This window comes from Marmota monax, unplaced genomic scaffold (genome assembly GCF_021218885.2).
Source record: "Marmota monax isolate L192 unplaced genomic scaffold, Marmota_monax_Labrador192_F-V1.1 WCK01_AAM20220418_F8-fsc00092, whole genome shotgun sequence".
Classification (NCBI taxonomy): domain Eukaryota; kingdom Metazoa; phylum Chordata; class Mammalia; order Rodentia; family Sciuridae; genus Marmota; species Marmota monax.
In genome coordinates, this window is record NW_026692583.1 from 4,461,928 (window position 1) to 4,483,226 (window position 21,299).

Below are 21,299 nucleotides of genomic sequence, written 5' to 3' on the forward strand. Positions count from 1 at the left end.
TCTCTCCCTGAATGGTACTGGTTGCTCCATCTTGGTCTACTTTGAGAAAAAAGAAACTGAATGCACTAAAGTTCTGGAGACAATACTAGTCATGGCTGCACAATATGGATATTTAAAATCACTTTAAATGATTAAGATTAGATACACATAGAGGCCTTTACCTGTAATCCCAGCTACTCAGAAGGCTGAGCCAGGAAAATCGCAAGTTTAAGGCCACTCTGAACATTTAGTGAGATAGTGTTTCAAAATTTTTTTAAAAAGGAGTGAGGTGGGCTAGGGATGTAGCTCAGTGGTAAAGTGCTAGTTTAGCATGTACAAGGCCCTGGGTTCAATTCCTAGTAACTAACAACACATATATACTCATGCACAAAAGGTTAACATCACAAATATTATGTTTTATATATTTTAATCCCAATTTTTTAAAATTTATTTTTTATTTATAGTTGGACGCAATACCTTTATTTCACTTATTTATTTTTACATGGTGCTGAGGATCGAACCCAGGGCCATGTGCATGTGAGGCGAGCACTCTACCGCTGAGCCACAACCCCAGCCCATATTTTATCCCAATTTTTAAAAAAATTTTAAATGCCAAGCTGGTCATGGTGGCACACACCTGTAATCCCAGCAGCTCAGGAGGCTGAGACAGGAGGATCGCAAGTTCAAAGCCAGTAGCAACTTAGTGAGGTCCTAAGCAACTCAGTAAGAATATGTCTCTAAATAAAACACAAAAAAGGGCTGTGGATGTAGCTCGGTGGTTGAATGAACCTGGGTTCAATCCTTGGTACCAAAATAAATAAATAAAAACCAAATGAACAAAATAAGCTATTGTGTTTAAACCCTCTCTAGTTCATCCTTGCCTCTGATTACAAATAAGAAATCTAAGAGAAATATAAAAAACGTACTTGAGTTTCTAAAAAGTAAAGAAAAACAGGTGGTTTGTGGAAGTCAAACTTAAGTGAAGTACATAGAAGTGAATCTCCCAAATTTTTACACACCCCTCCACCCCATCGGACTGCCTCCCAGTGTAAACCTTAGTCAAGAAACCTAAAATTCTAATAAATACTCCCTTAGGATATGAGTCTTTTTTTTTTTTTTTTTTTTTTGGTACTAGGGATTTAACCCAGGAGTACTTTACCACTGAGCCATACCCCATCCTTTTTTTTTTTTCAGTTGTAGATGCACACAATATCTTTATTTATTTATCTTTATGTGGTGCGGAGGATTAAACCAGTGCCTCATGCTTGAGAGGCAAGTGCTCTACAACTCCAGAGCTACAACCCCAGCCCTCCCCAGCCTTTTTTTTTTTAAATGTTTTATTTTTAGATAGGATCTTGCCAAGTTTCTTAGGGGTTCAGTAAATTGCTGAGGTGGGTTCAAATCTGTGATCCTCCTGTCTCAGCCTCCAAGTCATTAGTATTACAGATGTGTACCACAGTATATGGCAGAAAGAGTTCCTTTTAGGCAGGAATGTATGGAAGGAATCCCACAAGTGAGAGAGTCAGAAAAGAGCATGCCTTAATTTTGTGTGTGAATCCCACACAAGTCTCAAACTAACTATCATGCATGTGTATGACAATACCAAATCAGCAAAGTCAAGGCTTACAGAATGAGATACAGTTAAAACACTTCCACATATGGTGATGTGAATTTATAGTCTTGATCTAATCAGATTGAATGCCTACAAAACAAAAACACCAGCAATCCCAGAAAGTTATAAAAGGACCCAGAGTATATGTCACACAGTACTCACAGTGTCTAAGATGCAATCCGAAATTACTTGATATACAATGAACAGGAAAGTGTGACCCATTATCATGGGGAAAGACAATCAACAGACTAGAAGTGACCACATATTGGAAATATCAGTAAGTATTTTTAAAAGCAGTTAATACTCCATGAGGTCAAGGAAAACACATTGTAAATAATTTTGAGGGGTGCTGAAAATAGGAATGTTTGCTATCTTGAAATATAGTGATGATTTCATGATGTTATGCACATATCAAAACTGATCAAATTGTACATCTTAAATACATATAATTTGGGGCTGGGGATGTGGCTCAAGCGGTAGCATGCTCGCCTGGCATGCGTGCAGCCCGGGTTCGATCCTCAGCACCACATACAAACAAAGATGTTGTGTCTGCCGAAAACTAAAAAATAAATATTAAAAAATTCTCTCTCTCTACCTCTCTCTTTCTCTCTCTCTCTCACACACACACACTCTCTCTTTAAAAAAAATACATATAATTTATTGTACATGTAGCTCAATACAGTTGTAAAAAAAAGGTAAGATTAGTCAAATCTACATCAAAAAAAGGTAGTGTTATTACTAATGGTCCAGGATTCTAATACAGGATTTTAAAATAATTTTTTAAAATTACAATATTATTTCTTGTTATGAAAAAATAATATGGCTTTAGTCTTAACTCATGAAATTATTAGCAGAATTGAGCAAAGTATGTCTCTAAGGCATTTTAAACTCATAAAATACAGGTAATATCAATGCATAAACTTCATACCATCAATTACATTTTATAGGTTCAGTGTCCCTTATCTGAAATACCTGGGGATGTTTAGGATTCTGAATTTTTTCAGATTTTAGAATATTTCCACATATATAAGAAGATATGTTATGGACACACACAAATCTAAACATGAAATTTGTTTGTTTCATATACACCTCTTATACAAGCTCAAAGGTAATTTTATACAAAAGTTTTACATGTTTGAATGTATCTGCATTTTTATTGCAAACTATTACATGAGGTGAGGTGTGAAATTTTCCACAGTTTCAGATTTTGGTGCATTTCAGATTTCTAAATTAGGGATGCTCAGCCTCCTACTAAATTGAAAGAAATCTCTCCTCTAATAACAAATTCTAGAAGAAATACCCAGCAATGGGTATACACTGCATTTTAACCTCTACTTTTTTCACATTGTGAGTCTCAGAAATTACAAAGGTCATATACTAAGGGTACTATGCAGGTTAATGCATCGATAAAATCCATAGAAGTGGCTGGCGGAAAAGCTCAACAGCACAGTGCTGGCCTAGCATGCATGAGGCCTGGGTTTGATCTCCAGCACTTAAAAAAAAAATCTTGAAAGTTACATATATGACCCATTATATGATTATCTGTAGTATTTTTGAAACCTGATGTGCATTATATTCCCATAATACAAAACCATGCAGTCATTTCAAAAGATGTTGTAGAAAAATATTTCATAACAGCTTAGGCCTATAATCCTAGCAACCTTCACTAAAGTGAAGAGATACATTATGCTCATGGGTTATAAGATGCAATATTATAAAAATGTCAGTTCTGGGGCTGGGGCTATGGCTCAGCAGTAGAGCACTTGCCTGGGTTTGATTCTTGGCATCATATATAAACTTGCAATCCTCCTGCCTTAGCTTCCCAAGTCATTGGGATTCCAGGCATGTGCCACCATGCCTAGCTTATTTTATATATTTAAAAATATACATTGAGGCCTGGGGTTGTGGCTCAGTGGTAGAGTGCTTGCCTAGCATATGTGAAGCACTGGGTTGCATATAAATAAGTAAATAAAATAAAGGTCCATCAACAATTAATAAAAATATTTAAACAAGTATATATATACACATATTCAGAAAATAATCATAAGGATATATATTTAAAATATTAAAGCATGATTATAGCTGGCTGATTTTTTAATTACCTAATCTACCCTTATGCTTCTAGGAATTGTCCAAAATTTCTATGATAAATAAATAGTTCTTTTTAGACAAAAAAGATAAAAAGGTATTGTTTCAAAGTGTAACAATAAACAAATTGGTCTCCATTCCCACGATGGATCACTCTTGCTTCCTTTGCTTCCTACCCTGAGTGTGCCTTGCTTTCAAGGTGCAGTCAGTCTAGTAGTGCTTACCTGTCCAAGTGCTTGCAAGTTATAGCAGATAATGTCCTTATTGGCTACTGAAGTTCCATAGAGAAGTGCCTCAGTAAGCCAGCAAATTCCCAGTAGCAGGTCAGAGAAGCTCAGACAAAAAAGTGGCCTTATCTGTCAAAAGTCATAAAATTCTCATTTCAAGTAATGTAATTATGAGAACAATTAATTATTTTTACATTTTATGCTTCAAGTAGAAAACTGGATGTTAATTTGCCAGGGCATCAGTCATTGGTTGATCAAAGGGAATGAATGGCAAGGAAGACTCTAAATAGGTGTGTATCTTTAATCACAGTATCTCAACCATACTGGACTTGAAGTACTCATGGATGGATTAGCACCGATCTTACTCCTAGGGACACTCCTTTCTCAGATATACAGAATTAAATAAATAATGGAAGATAAACAAATTCTGTGGTGAGACACACCACAAATGAACAACTGAAAAGCTCTAGATGTATAGCCAACATCTTCTAAAATTAGAAAATGAGATCATAGACTAAGTGTTTAGGTGTGCAGTTGAGGACTTTAAAGGAAATGAAAATATGTTCCCTTTCAATTTCTGACCATGTTGATGAAGTTTGTCCCCTTACTTTTTTGTATCCTTTTCCTTTTAGCCTACCCATTCCCATTTATTTTAAAGTAATTTTGATTCATCTATGGGAAAAATTATAAAATATTTATTGAGAGACTAAAGAAAAAACTAAAGTGAAGTTTTTGCATCTTATAACTCATCATGCTCATGAGTTATAAGATGCAATATTGTAAAAATGTCAGTTCTGGGGCTGGGGCTATGGCTCAGCAGTAAAGCACTTGCCTGGCATGTGGGAGGCACTGGGTTCCATTCTTGGCACCATATATGAATAAATAAAATAAAGATCTATCAACAACTAATAAAAATATTTTTTAAAAAATGACAGGGCATCAGTATTTTAAAAAAATGTGAGTTCTCCCTAAATTGATCTATGGATTAAATGCAATCACAATTAAATCTAAACTGATTTTGCTGTGGAACTTCACAAGCCAACTTAAATCTGATGCAAAAATATGAAATATCAAGATAACCAAGAAACTCTCAAAGAAAAAGGAGAAGTAAAACTTACTCCCATCACAACTTAAGATTTCATATATAACTAGAGTGCAGATACTGTGTATTAGCATAGGAATGGAAAAATTGACAAATAAGAAGAGAAATGTCAGCTCAAAACAAACCCAAGTATATATACATATGAATCTTAGATATATTATAAAAGTGGCTTTTTTATTTTTAAAAATATCTATTTTTTAGTTGTAGTTGAACACAATTTCTTTTTTTATTTATCTTTATGTGGTGCTGAGGATCGAACCCCATGGCCTTGCACATGCTAGGTGAGTGCTCTACTGCTGAGCCACAACCCCAGCCCCAAAAAAGTGGCTTTTTCAATCAGTGGAGAAAAGAGTAGTCTTTTTAAAACATGATGCTAGAACAATTAGGTATCCACAAGGGAAGTAAATGGTATTGGACCCCTATTTTTTTTTTTTTTTTGGTACCAGGGATTGAACTCAGGGGCACTCAAGCACTGAGCCACATCCCCAGCCCTATTTTGTATTTTATTTAAAGACAGGATCTCACTGAGTTGTTTAGCGCCTCGCTTTTGCTGAGGCTGGCTTTGAACTGGCGATCCTCCTGCCTTACCCTCCCCAGCAGGCAGGATGTGCCACCATGCCCTGCTTGGACCCCTACTTTATACCTCCCCTACTATACTCAAAAAATCAGTTTCAGATAGTACAAAGACCTATATGTGAAAGGCAAAAAAAAAGGACGAAGTTATTTTTTAAATAATATACAAGAATGCATTCAACCTCTGATTAGTGAAGTTTTCCTAAACAAAACACAAAAGGCTCTAAAAGAGAATTTAAAAATTCAGGAGGAGGGCCTGGTTTGTCAGCTCAAGGGCCTGCAATTGACTGCTTGGACGGCACAGTGTTTCTATGGTAGAATGCTTGCCTCGCACGTGTGTGAGGCACTGGGGGATCCTCAGCACCACATAAAAATAAATAAACAAAATAAAGGTATTGTATCCACCTACAACTAAAAAAAATTAAAAAAATAAAGGTATTGTGTCCACCCACTATATATATATATAAAAACTCAGGTGAATCCCAGAGGAAGATGGCAGAAGCAAGGTAGGCAACAGTCCTGATCTCCTCAAAACACAGAAAGGAGGCAGTGGAGGAAAGGCAGAATTGAGAGATGGGTGACAAAATAAATGCTCTAAGACTCAATATTGGAGACCTGGAGAGACTGGAAGATAGGGTACCAGAGCAGAAAACAAACAGTGCCCTAACCACCTCCCAACCCTAAAATGGTGGATGAGAAGGAGGATAGGGGCATCAGAGAGAGAAAAGAGGGGAAGAGTCACTCTCTTAAGCTTACCCATTTAAAAATGGTTGAAAAGACACACAAAACTAAAAGCACAACTGTATCAGAAGGCTCCTTAAAACAGCACAAACATGCACGCCTATAATCCCAGGAGCTCAGGAGGCTAAGGCAGGAGTATCCCAAGTTCAAATCCACCCTCAGCAAAACTGAGGCACTAAGCAACTCAGTGAAACCCTGTCTTTAAATAAAATACAAAATAGGGCTGGGGATGTAGTTCACTGGCCAAATGAATGCCCCTGAATTCAGGCCCTGGTATTCTCGCTCCACCCCCCCACCCCCCCCACCCCCCTACACACAAAAAAACCAGCACAAACAGCTTAAAACCAAATTGTGAAAAGAAAGCTGGGGGTCTGTAGCCATCCTGTGGAGCCATTAGCCAACTAGTCACTCTCTTAAATTAGCACACTATTTTCTCATGCCTGACAGCTTCAAACTAAACCAGAGGGAAGTCCCCTGCAGTAGGACCTTTTAAATACCTGGCCAACAAGAACTTCTAGAAGAAACACTACTAACTCTAAATTGCTGAAATCGCCCTCCCCATTCCTCCAATGCAAACAAGGGGAACAGAGCAGGCTGGAGGGGACCTGGCTCAAGGAAGTGTGCATCTAGCCCTGCTCAGTCTCTGTGACCCAGGCAAGGGCAAAAAGCTCTGCAGAGCCTCCTGTTGCTTGCTCAACTCAGATAGAGGCAACAAAGCTTTGGCCCCTAACAAAGGAAGGCAGATTCACCAGGCTCCCAACCACTGACACTGGGGGAAGGCACCATAGGAAGTCCAAGGATAGTCCCCAGGATCTGGATTGCAGGGCCAGGATCACAGGGCCTACCAGAAGGACAGTTGTCTGAATATACAGTGGCACAGAGACCCAACAGAAAGAGGCTGATATCAGCTTTAACAGGTACACCGCCTGAACTGTGATCATAACTGGCAAGTGACCAGAATTATTTGAATATTCAAGGATCTTTGCATTGTACTAAGCAAGCAGAGGGAATCAACACACAACATTCACAACCTGGGTAGTAGAAACTAGAGTCCAGGTGAACCACTGAAGACTCTAAGTTATGGTATTTCAGAGAGCAGCATTGGCTGGGGGAATACTTCTGCACCACAGATCATGGGCGGAAGATCCACAGCCAGAGTTCCTGCACCCACATACAGGAACCAAGACCTTCACTACCATGAAAACCATCCAATAGAGGGGAATGGGTGCACAGTGACATACAGCAACCACAGGGACAAGCCAGAGCCTACATCCTGAAATACAAACACAGTAGAAACACTGTGCCATCCAAGCAGTCAGCTGAAGGCCCTTGAGCTGACAAATCAGAAACTGATGGAAGGACATTCATAACAAGTAGGAAATTGGTCCCCATCCCCCTGCAACTCAGGAGAGAATCACAGCCAAAAACTGATGGACATCTTTTAAATGTCCAACCACCAATGAAATCCAAATTCAACAAGAATTTTCTTCACCTAGATATTATATACTATAAACAACTCTAAAGTCAACTTTGATCATATAAATAATTCCTTAATTTGAATAATTGTTAACCCAATAGCCAATATTGTACCTACAACCCATTTGAATGTATTTAATCTAGTGGTTTAAAGCATTAATTGGAATCAATCTTCCTATCTTTGTTTTCCCAGCACTAGTTTATACCTGCTTCTCTACAACCTCAATTAATATCCATCCCTCTCTCTCTCTCCTTTCTATCTTGGTTTAAATTACCCTTTTACAGCTTCTTCTTCTCCTTTTTCCGATTCTATTTGCCCAATCTTATTTCTCCCTCCTTTGAGCCTTCACTTAAAGGTATAATAAGTTACTAAATTTAATAACTAATTTTTTGACCTGTTCCAGAACTTTATTATAGGTTAAATGAATACCAGAAATAGCAGAGATCAACTGCAACAAGTTTTTGTTCCTATAAGGCTAAACAGAATGAAGTCTGGCTCAGAAGTGACTATAGTAAATAGGGCTCGGGCTGATATTGGGATCAGCAGAGGTCACATGTTGAATTAAAATTTCATTATGTGGATTTTCACATGACACAGAGCTCTTAAGAAAAAGAGGCTCACAAAGTAGTCCTTCACTTAAAAGAAGTCAAAACCATACTAATAGGTAGACATATAAACAGTAAGATAAAACAAGAGAATAAACCATCCCAAACAACCCAAAATGTTTCAACAGAATTCACTGACACTACAGTGGAGGAAATTTCAGAGAAGGAATTTAGAAAGTTCATAATTAAACAGTTCTATGAGGTAAAAGACAATGTAAGGAGTGAAATCAGAGAGAAAATACAGAAAGTGAAAGATTACTTCAATAAAGATATAGAGATTCTGAAAAAGAATCAAACAGAAATCCTTGAAATGAAGGAATCAATAAACCAAATTAAAAATTCAATGGATGGGCTGGGGTTGTGGCTCAGCAGTACAGCATTTGCCTAGTGCATCCGAGGCCATGGGTTCTATCCTCAGCACCACATACAAATAAATAAAATGAAAATACTGTGTCCAACTACAACTAAAAAATAAATATTAAAAAAAATTCAATGGAAATCATCACTAATAGACTAGATTTGTTTGAAGACAGATTTTCAGGCCTCCAAGACAAAGTATACAATCTTGAAAATAAAACTGACCACAGAGAAAAGATGTTAAGAGACCATGAACATAATATTCAAGAAATATGAGATAACATTAAAAGGCCAAATTTAAGACTCATCAGAAGAGATGAAGGCTCTGAAATACAAATAAAAGAATGCACAATCTTTTCAATGAAATACCAGAAAATTTCCTAAACTTTAAGAATGAAATGGAAATTCAAATATAGGAAGCATGTAGGACTCAAAATATACAAAATCACAATAGATCCACTCCAAGACATATTATTATGAAAATGCCCAACATACAGAATAAGGACAGAAGCCAGGCATAGTGACACACTCCTATAATCCCAGCAGCTTGGGAAGCTGAGGGAGGAGGATCATGAGTTCAAAGCCAGCCTCAGCAACTTAGCAAGACCCTAATCAACTTAGCAATACCCTGTCTCTAAATAAAATATTAAAAAGGGCTGGGGATATGGCTCAGTGCCCTCAAGTTCAATCTCTAGTACCAAAAAAAAAAAAAAAAAGAATCAAATAGACCACAACACATAATACTGGGTGACTTTAACATGCTTCTCTCATCACTGAATTGGTCACCAAAAAAAAAAAAAAAAATCAATACAGATGCTAAAAAAAACTAAAAAATACAGCTAGCAATTCGGACTTAACAGATATCTACAGAATATTTCATATACCAATGACTGAATTCACTTTCTTCTCAGGAACACATGGAACATTTTCTAAAATAAACCATATTTTAGACCACACAGCAAATCTTAGCAAATACAAAAGAACAAAGATAATATCATGCATTCTATCAGATCATAATGGAATGAAATTAGAAATTAACAAGATAAAAAATAGAAACTACTAGGGGCTGGGGCTGTGGCTCAGAGGTAGAGCGCTTGCCTAGCATGTGGGCCCTGGGTTTAATCCTCAGCACCACATAAAAATAAATAAATAAAACAAAGATATTGTGTCCAACTACAACTAAAAAGTAAATATTAAAAAAATAGAAACTGACACCTGGAGACTAATATATTTATGAATGATAAATGGATAGCAGAAGAATCATGAGAGAAATAAACAAATGAGAATAGTAATACAATATATCAAAATCTCTGGATAATATGAAAACAGTTCTAGGAGAATAGTTCATAGCATTGAGCTCATACATTAAAAGAATACAAAGACATCAAATAAATAATCTAACACTACATCTCAAGGCTCTAGAAAACGAGAAACACCAAAATCAGTAGAAGATAGGAAAAGAATTAAAATCAGAGCCAAAATCAATGAAATTGAGGTTAAAAAAAATCAAAAGATCAATGAAACAGAAAGTTGTTGTTTTTTTTTAAGAATAAACAAAATGGACAATCCCTTATACAAGCTAACCAAAATAAACAAAATTGACAACCCCTTATACAAGCTAACAAAAAAAGGGAAAAAACTCAAATTATTAAAATCCAAGATGAAAAAGGAAATATCATCATTGACACTACTAAAATCCAGAGGATGATCAGAAACTGTTTTGAAAATTTTTACTCAAATAAGCTAGAAAGTCTTGAAGACATGGACAAATTCCTAGAGATTCATGACCTACCCAAATTGAATAAGGAGAATATAGAAAACTTTAACAGATTAGTTTCAAGTAATGAAACTGAAGTAATGAATTGAAGCCTTCCAACAAAGAAAAGCTCAGGACTGGATAGATTCTCAGCCAAGTTCTGCCAGAGCTTTAAGGAAAAACTAATACCAATCCTCCTCAAAATTTTCCATGAAACAGAAAAGAAGGAACTCCTTCAAACTCATTCTATGAAGCCAGTATCACCTTGCTACCAAAATCAAACAAAGACACATCAAAGAAAGAAAACCTCCTTGATGAACACAGATGCAAAAATCCTTTTTTTCCTTCTCTTTTTGTTTTTCTTTTTGGTACTGGGAATTAACCCAGGGGTGCTTTACCACTGCGGTATATCCCATCTTTTTTTGTTTTTTATTTTGAGACAGGGTGTCACTAAGTTGCTTAGGAGTAAATTGCTGAGGTTGGCCTTGAACTTGTGATCCTCCTGCCTCAGCCTCCCAAGTTGCTGAGATTACAGGTGTGTGCCCAACGCTTGGCAATGCAAAAATTTTTAATAAAATACTGGCAAGGGCTGGGGTTGTGGCTCAGTGGTAAAGCACTTGCCTAGCATGTGTGAGGCACTGGGTTTGATCCTCAGCACCATAAAATAAATAAATAAATAAGCAAACAAACAAACAAATAAATAAAAGTATTCAAAATAAAAACAAAAAAACAAACAAACTGCCAAACCACATATAAAAACACATTACATGGGCTGGGGCTGGGGCTCAAGCAGTAGCGCACTCGCCTGGCATGCGTGTGGCCCGGGTTTGATCCTCAGCACCACATACAAACAAAGATGTTATGTCTGCCAAAAACTAAAAAATAAATATTAAAATTCTCTCTCTCTCTCTCTCGATAAAAAAACCAAACAAACAAACAAAACACATTACAAAGATAGTACACCATGATCAAGTGGATTCAATCCCAGGGATGCAAGGTTGGTTCAACATATGGAAATCAATAAATGTAATTCACTACATAAACAGACTTAAAAACAAGAATCTCAATAAATGCACAAAAAGCATTTGACAAAGTATAGCACCCATTCATGTTTAAAACACTAGAAAACATAGGAATAGAAGGAATAATATTGTAAACAACAAACCCAAGGCCAATGTTATTCTGAATGGGGAAAAACTGAAAGCATTTCCTGTAAAAACAGGAACAAGACAGATGGCTACTTTCACCACTCCTATGCAACACAGTCCTTGAAATTCTAGCCAGAGCAATTAGGCAAGAAAAGGAAATTAAAGGGATAAAAATAGGAAAAGAAGAATTTGAATTATCTGTTTGCCATTCTATATTTAGAAGACCCAAAAAACTCCACCAAAAGACTTCTAGAACTCATAAATGAATTCAGCAAAGTGGCAGGATGCAAAATCAACACCCATAAATGAACTGTGTTCTTATACTCCAATGATGAATCTGCTGAAAAAGAAATCAGAAAAACTATCCATTCACAATAGCCTCAAAAAAGAAAATGAGATACATGGAAACCAATTTAACAAAAAAGATGAAGGATCTCTATAATGAAAACTATAGAGCACTAGATAAAGAAATTAAAGATCTTAGAAGATAGAAAGACACCCCCGCAATGTTCTTGGATAGGCAGAATTAATATTGTCAAAATGGCCATACTATCAAAAGTGCTATACACATTTAATGCAATTCCCATCAAAATTCCAATAACATTCTTCATAGAAACATAAAAATAAGTTATAAAATTCATTTGTAAAAATAAGAGACCCAGAAGAGCCAAAGAAATTCTTAGCAAGAAAAGTGAAGCAGGAGGCGTCACAATCCTGGACCTCAATATACTACAGAGCTATAGTAACAAAAACAGCATAGTACTGGCACCAAAACAGGCATGAAGACAAATGGAATAGAACAAAAGACAGAGACAAACCCACATAAACACAGGTATCTCATACTTGTCAAAGGTGCCAAAAAACATACACTGGAGAAAACACCCTTTTTAACAAATGGTGATGGGAAAACTGGAAATATGCAAAATACAATTAAACCCTTATATCTTACCCTGCACAAAACTCCACTCCCAAGTGGATAAAAATCCTAGGAATTAGACCCAAAACCCTGCACCTGCTAGAAGAAAATGTAGGCCCAACACTCCAACATATCAGCTCAGGTATTGATTTCTTTAACAAGATTCGTATAGTGTAAGAAATAAAAGAAAAGATCAATAAATGGGATGGAATCAAATTAAAAAGCTTCTTCACAGCAAAAGGAACAATCAAGAACACGAGGACAGCTGGGTGTGATGGCCCATTCCTGTGATCCCAGCAGCTCAGGAGGCTGAAGCAGAAGTATCACAAGTTCAAAGCCAACCTCAGCAACTTACTGAGGCCCTAAGCAACTCAGTAAGACCCTGTGTCTAAATAAAATACAAAAAATGGGCTGAGGGTGTGGCTCAGTGGTTAAGTGCCTCTGAGTTCAATACCCAGTATCCCCGCTCCCCCACAAAAAAAGAACATGAGGAGAGAGCCTACAGAATGGGAGAAAATCTTTGCCACCTGCTCCTCAAGGCTCTAATATCTAGGATATACAAAGAACTCCAAGAACTTAACACCAAAAAAAAAAAAATCAATAAATGGGCAAAGGAACTAAACCCTTCTCAAAAGAAGAAATGTGAATGGTCAACAAATACATGAAAAAATGTTCACTCTAGCAATTAGAGAAATGCAAATTAAAACTACACTGAGATTTCATCTCACTCCAGTTAGAATGGCAATTATCAAGAATACAAATAACAATAAGTGTTGACAAGGATGTAGGGAAAAAAGTACATTCATACATTGTTGGTGGGACTGTAAATTGGTGCAACCACTCTAGAAAGCAGTATGGACATTCCTCAAAAAACTAGGAATGAAACTACCATTTGACCCAGTTATCCCACTCCTCAGTTTACATCCAAGGGATTTAAAATCAGCATTCTATAACTGCACAGCCACATCGATGTTTCTAGCAGCACAATTCACAATACCTAAGCTATAGAGCCAATCTAGGTACCCTTCAAAAGATATATGAATAAAGAAAATGTGATATATATATATATATATATATACACACATTGCAGTACTACTCAGCCACAAAGAAGAATGAAAGTATGACATTTGCCAGTAAATGGATGGATCTGGAAACTATCATGCTAAGTGAAACAAACCAGTCCCAAAAAGCCAATGGTCAAATGCTTTTTCTGATATGTGGAAGCTAATGCATAATAAATGGGGGGGGTGTTTAAAAATGAATAGAAGTTCAGTAGAGTAGACAAAGGGGAATGAAGGGAAAGGGGGAAGGATGGGAAAAGGAAAAACAGTAGAATGAATCTGACATATGTACATACATGAATATACCACAGTGAATCTCACAATTGTGTACATTCACAATAAATCAATTGAAAAAAAACTATGGGTAAATGACAGAAAGATTAGCAGAGAGAAGGGAAGAGGGAGTTGGAAAAGGGAGAGAAAGGGGAGGTACTAGGGACTGAATTAGAAAAAGATATAGTCCATGCTTTTATAATTCTGTCAAAATGGATTCTCCTGCCATGTATAACTAAAAAGAACTCCCCGCCAAAATTTAGCCATTTCAAATTAGAGGAGAGGGAAAGGCTTTCAAAAGATACCATAAAAAGCCAGGAGTAGTGGCACACATCTACAATCCCAGCAACTGGGGAGGCTGAGGCAGGAGGATTGCACCTCTGAGCCAGCCTCTGCAACTAAGTGAGGCCCTAAGCATCTCAGCAAGACTCTGTCTCAAAAAAAAAAAAAAAAATGTCTGGAGATGTACCTTAGTAGTAAAGGGACCCTGGGTTCAATCTCTAGTACTGAAAAGTTAAAAAAAAAAAAAAAAGGAAGGTGGAGGGGAACATATATCTTTTTGAAGGATATAAAGAACTATTAACTAGAGGAAAACCTGTGGATGTAGCTGAGTGATAGAGCTCCCCTGGGTTCAAATAAAAAAATATTTTTTTTTTAGTACTGGAGAGTATAGTACCAAAGAGTGATAGGAATACTGTACCACTGAGCTATACCCCCACCCTTCTTTATTTTTATTTTGAGACACAGTATCACTAAATTGCTGAAGCTAGCCCCAGCCTTGCAATCCTCCTGCCTCAGTTTCCCCAGCTGCTGGGATTACAGGCATGTACCACCATACCTGGCCATTTCTCTTAAAATTTTTACTGAGCTAGCAAATATATCACTCTCCCTAGTACTCTACAAGCCAGAAAGTTTTTAACTTGGCTTTTTCGGTATGAATGATGTATTTGTGTGTGTGTGTGTGTGTGTGTGTGTGTGTGTGGTGCTGGGGATTGAACCCAGGGCCTTGTGCATGAGAAGCAAGCACTCTACCAACTGAATGTCCCGAATAATGTATTTTTGCTTAACATTAAATTATAATTGCCTAGAAGGACAGAGCAGAAAAACAAATATCTTTCATATAGCAAAGTCCTTGAACGATCTCCTAGCCTCACTAGCAATTTTCCCAAGTACTGAAATCAGAAACTCACTTCTGTCATCCTTAGAGCAAATACAGGCTTCAGACAACACTGTTTCCTTATCTTAATAATTAATGTACACCAAGAAATGAATTTAATAATTCATCTTAATCTGGATATGGTATCATATGCCTGTAATCCCAGCACCACAGGAGGCTAAGGCAGAAAGATCATAAATTCAAGTACCCTCTGGGCAACTTAGCAAGACATGGTCTCAAAACAAAAAGGGCTGGGGAAGTAGCCACATGCCTAGCATGCATGAAGCCCTAGGTTTAATCCCCAGAACTATAGGGGGAAAAAAGTTCATCTCTAAGAATTGAAAATGATAGCAAAGGGCTGGGATTGTGGCTCAGTGGTGGAATGCTTACCTAGCATGTGTGGAGCACTGGGTTCAATTCTCAACACCACATATAAATAAAATGAATAAAATTAAGGTCCATCAACAACTAAAAAAAAAGTTAAAAAGAAAAAGAAAATGATGGCAAAGACAATTACCTGGAAAATAAGGGAGCTCTATTGACAGGCCTAAAGCATTTCAATTTATCATAGTGAGGAATTTATAAATAATTTGTAGATTTATTCCATAATTCTGAGACTACTTCTTTGTCATTTATTTTAAAGGCTAAGTCACAAATTCAAAGAGTGACTACTCACCTCTGGAGATTTCGGCGTATTCTTGAATACAGCATAGGAAATAAGTGAACTTGAACCTATAATACTGAGAGACCCAGGAGATGATCATTAAAACTGGTCCTTCACTTTTGCTATTGATTTTTTTTTTCTGATAAAATTGATGAAAAATAAACTGCACTTGTCTTTTTAAAAGTATGGAATGTTTCTCGAATTTACATGTCATCCTTGTTTAGGGGTTGTGCCAATCTTTTCTATCATTCCAATTTTTTTTTAATTGAACATGAACACATTACCTTTGTTTTACTAATTCATTTATTTTGTGTGGTATTGATGATCAAACCCAGTGCCACATGTGTGCAAGGCAAGTACACTACCACTGAGCCACAACCCCAGCCCCTCATTCCAATTTTTAATATGTGTGCTGACAAAGTGAGCACTTTGCTATTTATTGGTTTTGCAATCACTCCTATTGACCAGGTTGTCCACTGATTTCAGATGTTATCCCTCTATCTGCTTTTCTGTTGTTATTGTTATTGATGTTACATTTTATTAATCAGAAAATATCAATGGAGTAAGTAAAGAATATAATTTTTCACTAACTAAAGAGTAAATCCCCAGGGAGAAAATGTAGAAACTGCAGAATGCTCCAGTTTTGCTTACACTAGTTTATATAGTCCTACTATGTGAGATTAAATAAACATACCTCAGAATTGCCATAATAAATTGTATCCATTGTATTGCAGAAAAAACCTAAATAGAAAAGAAAAAAATTAAGCCTTTTACATTTAATATTCAACCTAACTCCAATTTCACTGTTTATTAGCCACCTCCTCAACACAAATTCTTCTTCAAAGCCTAATCAAAACATACAAGTCTGAAAATGAATAAAAAAGCCTAAAGAGGGCTGGAGCTGGGGCTAAGTGGTAGAGCACTCACCCAGCATTCTTGAGGCACTGACTGGGTTCGATTCTCAACACCACATGAAAAAAATAAATAAAATAAAGTTTAAAAATAAACAAATAAAGATGTTGTGTCAATCTACAATGAAAAAAGATTTTTTAAAAAGACTGAAAAGGCTCTAGGAAGAAAGAATTGTTCCATTTTTCCTTATTTCTGCTTCTCTGGGAAAGAGTAAAATAAAATAAAAATACAGAAGTGAGTAGAAAATGACTAAATGAGCTGGGCGTGGTGGTGCTTGCCTGTAACCCCAGTGGCTCGGGAGGCTGAAACAGGAGGATCCCAAGTTCAAAGCCAGCCTCAGCAATGGTGAGGCTCTAAGCAACTCAGTGAGACCCTTTCTCTAAATACAAAAAAGGGCCAGGGATACAGCTCAGCGGTCATATGCCCCTGAGTTCAACCCCTGGTTCCAAAAAAAAAAGACTGAATGAAAAATTGAGGGCTGGGATTAAGGCTCAGAGGCAGAGCGCGCGCCTAGCATGTATGAGGCACTGGGTTCAATCCTCAGCACCATATAAAAATAAAACAAAGATTTTGTGTCCACCTATAACTAAAAAAATAAATATAAAAAAACTGAATGAGAAAACTAATAAAAGAAGAATGAGGGCTAAGGTTGTGGCTCAGCGGTAGAGAGCTTGCCTAATACACGTGAGGCCCTTGATTCCATGCTCAGCACCACATATAAATAAACAAAATAAAGGTATTGTGTTCACCTCTCACCTCTGTTAGGATGGCCTTAGGCCTGAGCCTAAGCAACTCCATTTTAAAAACTCCAGTTTGAAACCTGAAGTTTCACCAGGCACACCCAAAGAACCCTCCAATATGGCCTCAAACAAGTTACTTCCCTTCATCCTGATAAACAGATTGAAGCCCCTGGCAGGCTGTGCTTGCCTGATAAGAGGGAAAGGCAAGAAGATCAGGGTGGAATCAGATGTTTCTGACCCCAGGGTAAATGATATCACTGAGAAATCTGGTGGTAGCTGATAAGGACTGAAAGGGGGGTCAAAACTCCCCAAATTTAGTATAAATAATAAAACAAATAAACAGCAATTCAGCCAGCTGAAACAAGGATGCACTCAAGCTGGAGAGCCTGATGAGGACCTGACATCCCATCACTTGTCACCATTTCCTAAGCCTCTGCGTGATCCTCACCGCTCTCAAACTCTACCACCTCTCTGGACCTTGGTAAGTGCCACAACTTCTCCCTATGACCCTCTCCCTCAACTGATCAACCACTCCATGCCAGGAAAAGCCTACCTTGGTTCCGGACCTGGTGACCACAGTCTGAGTGAGTGTGCATCTGCTGGTCATAAAGCCCAAGGCTTAAGACTTTAGAACTTAGCACACAGAGGGAATGTCTGTCATTAGCCTATCAAGTGTGTTTGAAGTGCTTAGAATTAATCTAGAATTGTTTGCTGTAAATTGATTATGTCTATTGCAGTGCCTAGCATTAAGGGATTGTCGTTTTCTTGATTAAGAACCTATAGAGTGAAATTGTATTGAGTAATTTGAGTGAATAAAGCATTGAAAGGGGCAGAAGCGCATGGACATTCTTTATTTCTCCCCTAGACCGCATAAGTTGTAATTTGCCCCCTCGTGACAACCTACAACTAAAAAAAAAAAAATTAAAAAAAAGAATAAAATAGAGAAGAGGTAGAAAAAGTTACATTTTAAAAGAGAAAGGACAGACCTTTAATAAAGAAAAAAAATAAAGTTCACTAAAAGAAAGAATAATAAATGACAGAGAAATGAAGAAAATGGAGACACTGTGAGTGAAAAATACAGAGCAGAAAGAAAAGGGAGGGGTCAAAAAAGACAAGAGGGGCAACTTCTGACCTTACCAAATCCCACTTGTCCTCCAGGGTGCTAACCTCCGGTAACAAGGCCATAAGGACTTTAGTCCCAGCTACTCTTATGCAGTGATCCTTCTCAGTCAGGTTGCAATTCCCAAAGAAATGAACAAAAGCCACAACCCTGTCCCAGCCGGGCTCCTCCTTACCTAGTCATGCACTGTACCTTGAGGGCAGCCAGCAAGGTGACAACAAGTGGAGAAAAGTCAGCCTGAAAGGCAAAAAATAGAAAGAGCAGGTGACAAGGAAACAAAGTTTTAAGAAGCATAAAGAACTGTAGAAGGGGTAAGTGGTAGGAGTTATTATTTATTTTATTAAAAGAAGCAGAATGAATCATAGTGAAAAGATAAATAGAGCTGTAAGAAGGAAATTAAATAGGAAAAAAAAGAAAAGAAAGAAAGAGTAGAAGGGCGGTCTGCTTAAAACTTGCCCACTTATAGACAAGTCTTTGTGAGAAAGAGAAATTGCATAAAGTTTTAGTAATACCTGTGTAAAGTTAGGAAGATAGGAGGTTATTAATGTTTGTCATATTTGATACTAACATCTTAAATATACTAGACCCCAATTTCCACCAGAAATATAATTGTATTATTACTCTATTCATTGAATGTACTTCATTGACGTTTAAAATATTAATGTCCTACAAAGCAATGTCACAGAAGATACAAAGATAAACAAGAGAAAGACCTAGCCCTCTAGGAGCTTATGATACACTAGGAAAAATGGCTTGAAGACCTAAAACTCAAATGATTTGCATTTAGCAATAATATACACAGAATGGCATTTGAACATGGAAGGACCAATAAAATTCTAACAAGCAAAGACTGAGGTAGAGGACACAGGAAAAACACTGATGTAGCCATTTATCTTTAACTGTCTTTGTGTATATTCTACAAATGTTTATTTTCTTTCTTTTTCCATTATTTTTTTGGGGAGTGGGGGAATGGTTCTGGGATTCAAATCCAGGGCCTTGTAATTGCTAAGCATATACTCTACCACTGAGATACACCCCCGGGCCCCAAATATTTCTTTTTTTTATTAATTTTTTTTAGTTGTAGACAGACACAATACCTTTATTTTATTTATTTGTTTTTATGAGGTACTGAGAATTGAACCCAGCGCTTCACACATGCTAGGCAAACACTCTACCAACTAAGCTATAACCCCAGCCCCCAAATATTTATTAATAACATAAATTAGATCTTTTGTATGGCTGGAGTAATTCAAATATTTATGCATATTAGATTAAGATTACAGTATAGGGTGCAGTGGCATACACCTGTAATCACAGTGGCTCAAGAGGCTGAAGCAGGAGGATCTGAGTTTAAAGCCAGCTCCAGAAATTTAGTGAGGCCCTCAGCAACTTGGTGAGACCTTATGTCAAAATAAGAAAATAAAATGGGCTGGGAATGTGGCTCCATGGTTGAGTGCCCTTGGGTTTAATTCCTGGTACCAAAAAAAAAAAAAGTGTAGTATGGAATGGAAGACTAGACATTATTAAGTGGAAAGTTTTAATAACTTTGCTTAAATTATTAGATAAACAAATAAACATACTGACTTCTGGACTAGAAATTTCCAGCAAAAGGTCTTAGGGAGTGTTTTAAGGTCTCCAATCATATATCTATCTAATAAGGGTGAGGAGACTAATGACAGTCTGACCAACCATGTGATAAGAAAATGATTTTGGACAAAAGACTCTTGTCTCAGTCAAGAACAAACCTCTAATTGTTCAGAGACTAGTTGTGACAAATTAGTCTGCAGTTATTGATGACAATCAATCTCAGAGAATTTTTCTTTATGGTATCTCTTATAAAATGTCTATGACACCACTATATAGGGTTTACATACTTTATTTTTACTGCACTTTAAAATCTATAGAAAAATTGGCTAGATAGTACAGAATATTACTTCTTTAAATATTTCAAGTTTCCTATCCTAGAATCTTTCTATAGGCTGTTCTCCTTCCTAAATTGATTCATAAAAATCCGAATTTAAAGCTGGATGTGGTTGGCACACACCTGTTACCCCAGCTATTTGAGAGGCTTAAGGCAGGAGGATCACAAATTTGAGGCTTGCTTGGGCAACTCAGTGAGACTTTGTCTCAAAATAAAATAATACACAATAAACGGCTAGGGGTATAGCTCAGTGGGAAAGTACCTAGCATGTGAAAATCCCTAGTACTAAAAGAAAATAAAATTTTGCAAAAAAATTAAATTCTCCAAAAAATAAAATTTTACAACTTTTTTTCAATTTTACATTTATTTACATAATTATTTAATGACTTGTCTCTTCACCTGAGTACAAATCCATAAGGGCTGAATCTAATTTATTGTTTCTCAGCTCAACTTAGACATATTCTTTTGTAGTATTTTCCATGAACTCCAATCCAAATTAATCTTCCTATCACATTCTTTCACATACCCTTAACTTTCCTTTATTATAAATTATTGTAATTTATAATGATATGTCTGTTTGTATGATTATTTTATGTTGGTGTCCTCTGTTAAACAGTAAGCTCCAAGAGGGCAGGGAGGATATCCTATTTTGCTCACCAGTGTAATCCTTACCCACAAGAGGATATAACACATGAAAGATATTGAGAAATATTTGTTAAATGTTGAAGTAATTCTTAGAGGAGCATAGTAACTGGAGAAAATCAAAATATAAAAAAGGCTGGGAATATGGCTCAGTAGTTAAGACCCCTGGGTTCAATCCCTCGTACCACACACACACACACAAAAAAAAACCGAATACAATTACAATTTG

The 21,299-nt window shown here is 36.8% G+C and overlaps 1 protein-coding gene and 1 non-coding gene across 18 annotated transcripts in view; both read right to left on the reverse strand.

Moving 5' to 3' along the window:
* Tmem116 (transmembrane protein 116) overlaps positions 1–21,299 on the reverse strand; it is a 41,489-nt gene that overhangs the window by 17,343 nt on the left and 2,847 nt on the right. For 5 of the 17 annotated variants that reach the window (XM_046446209.2, XM_046446208.2, XM_046446206.2 and 2 more), the window contains exons 3-5: positions 16,430–16,476; positions 15,748–15,811; positions 3,904–4,035 (exon numbers count right to left, since the gene is read on the reverse strand). The exons of 2 other annotated variants lie outside the window; for them this stretch is intronic. In XM_046446209.2, coding sequence (XP_046302165.1) covers positions 3,904–4,035; positions 15,748–15,811; positions 16,430–16,476 — 243 coding nt within the window. 10 more of the 17 variants (XM_046446217.2, XM_046446210.2, XM_046446212.2 and 7 more) reach the window with 9 other exon arrangements.
* Positions 15,915–16,016, reverse strand: LOC124093694 (U6 spliceosomal RNA). The gene has a single exon (XR_006852033.1). It is a non-coding gene; the product is annotated as a U6 spliceosomal RNA (small nuclear RNA).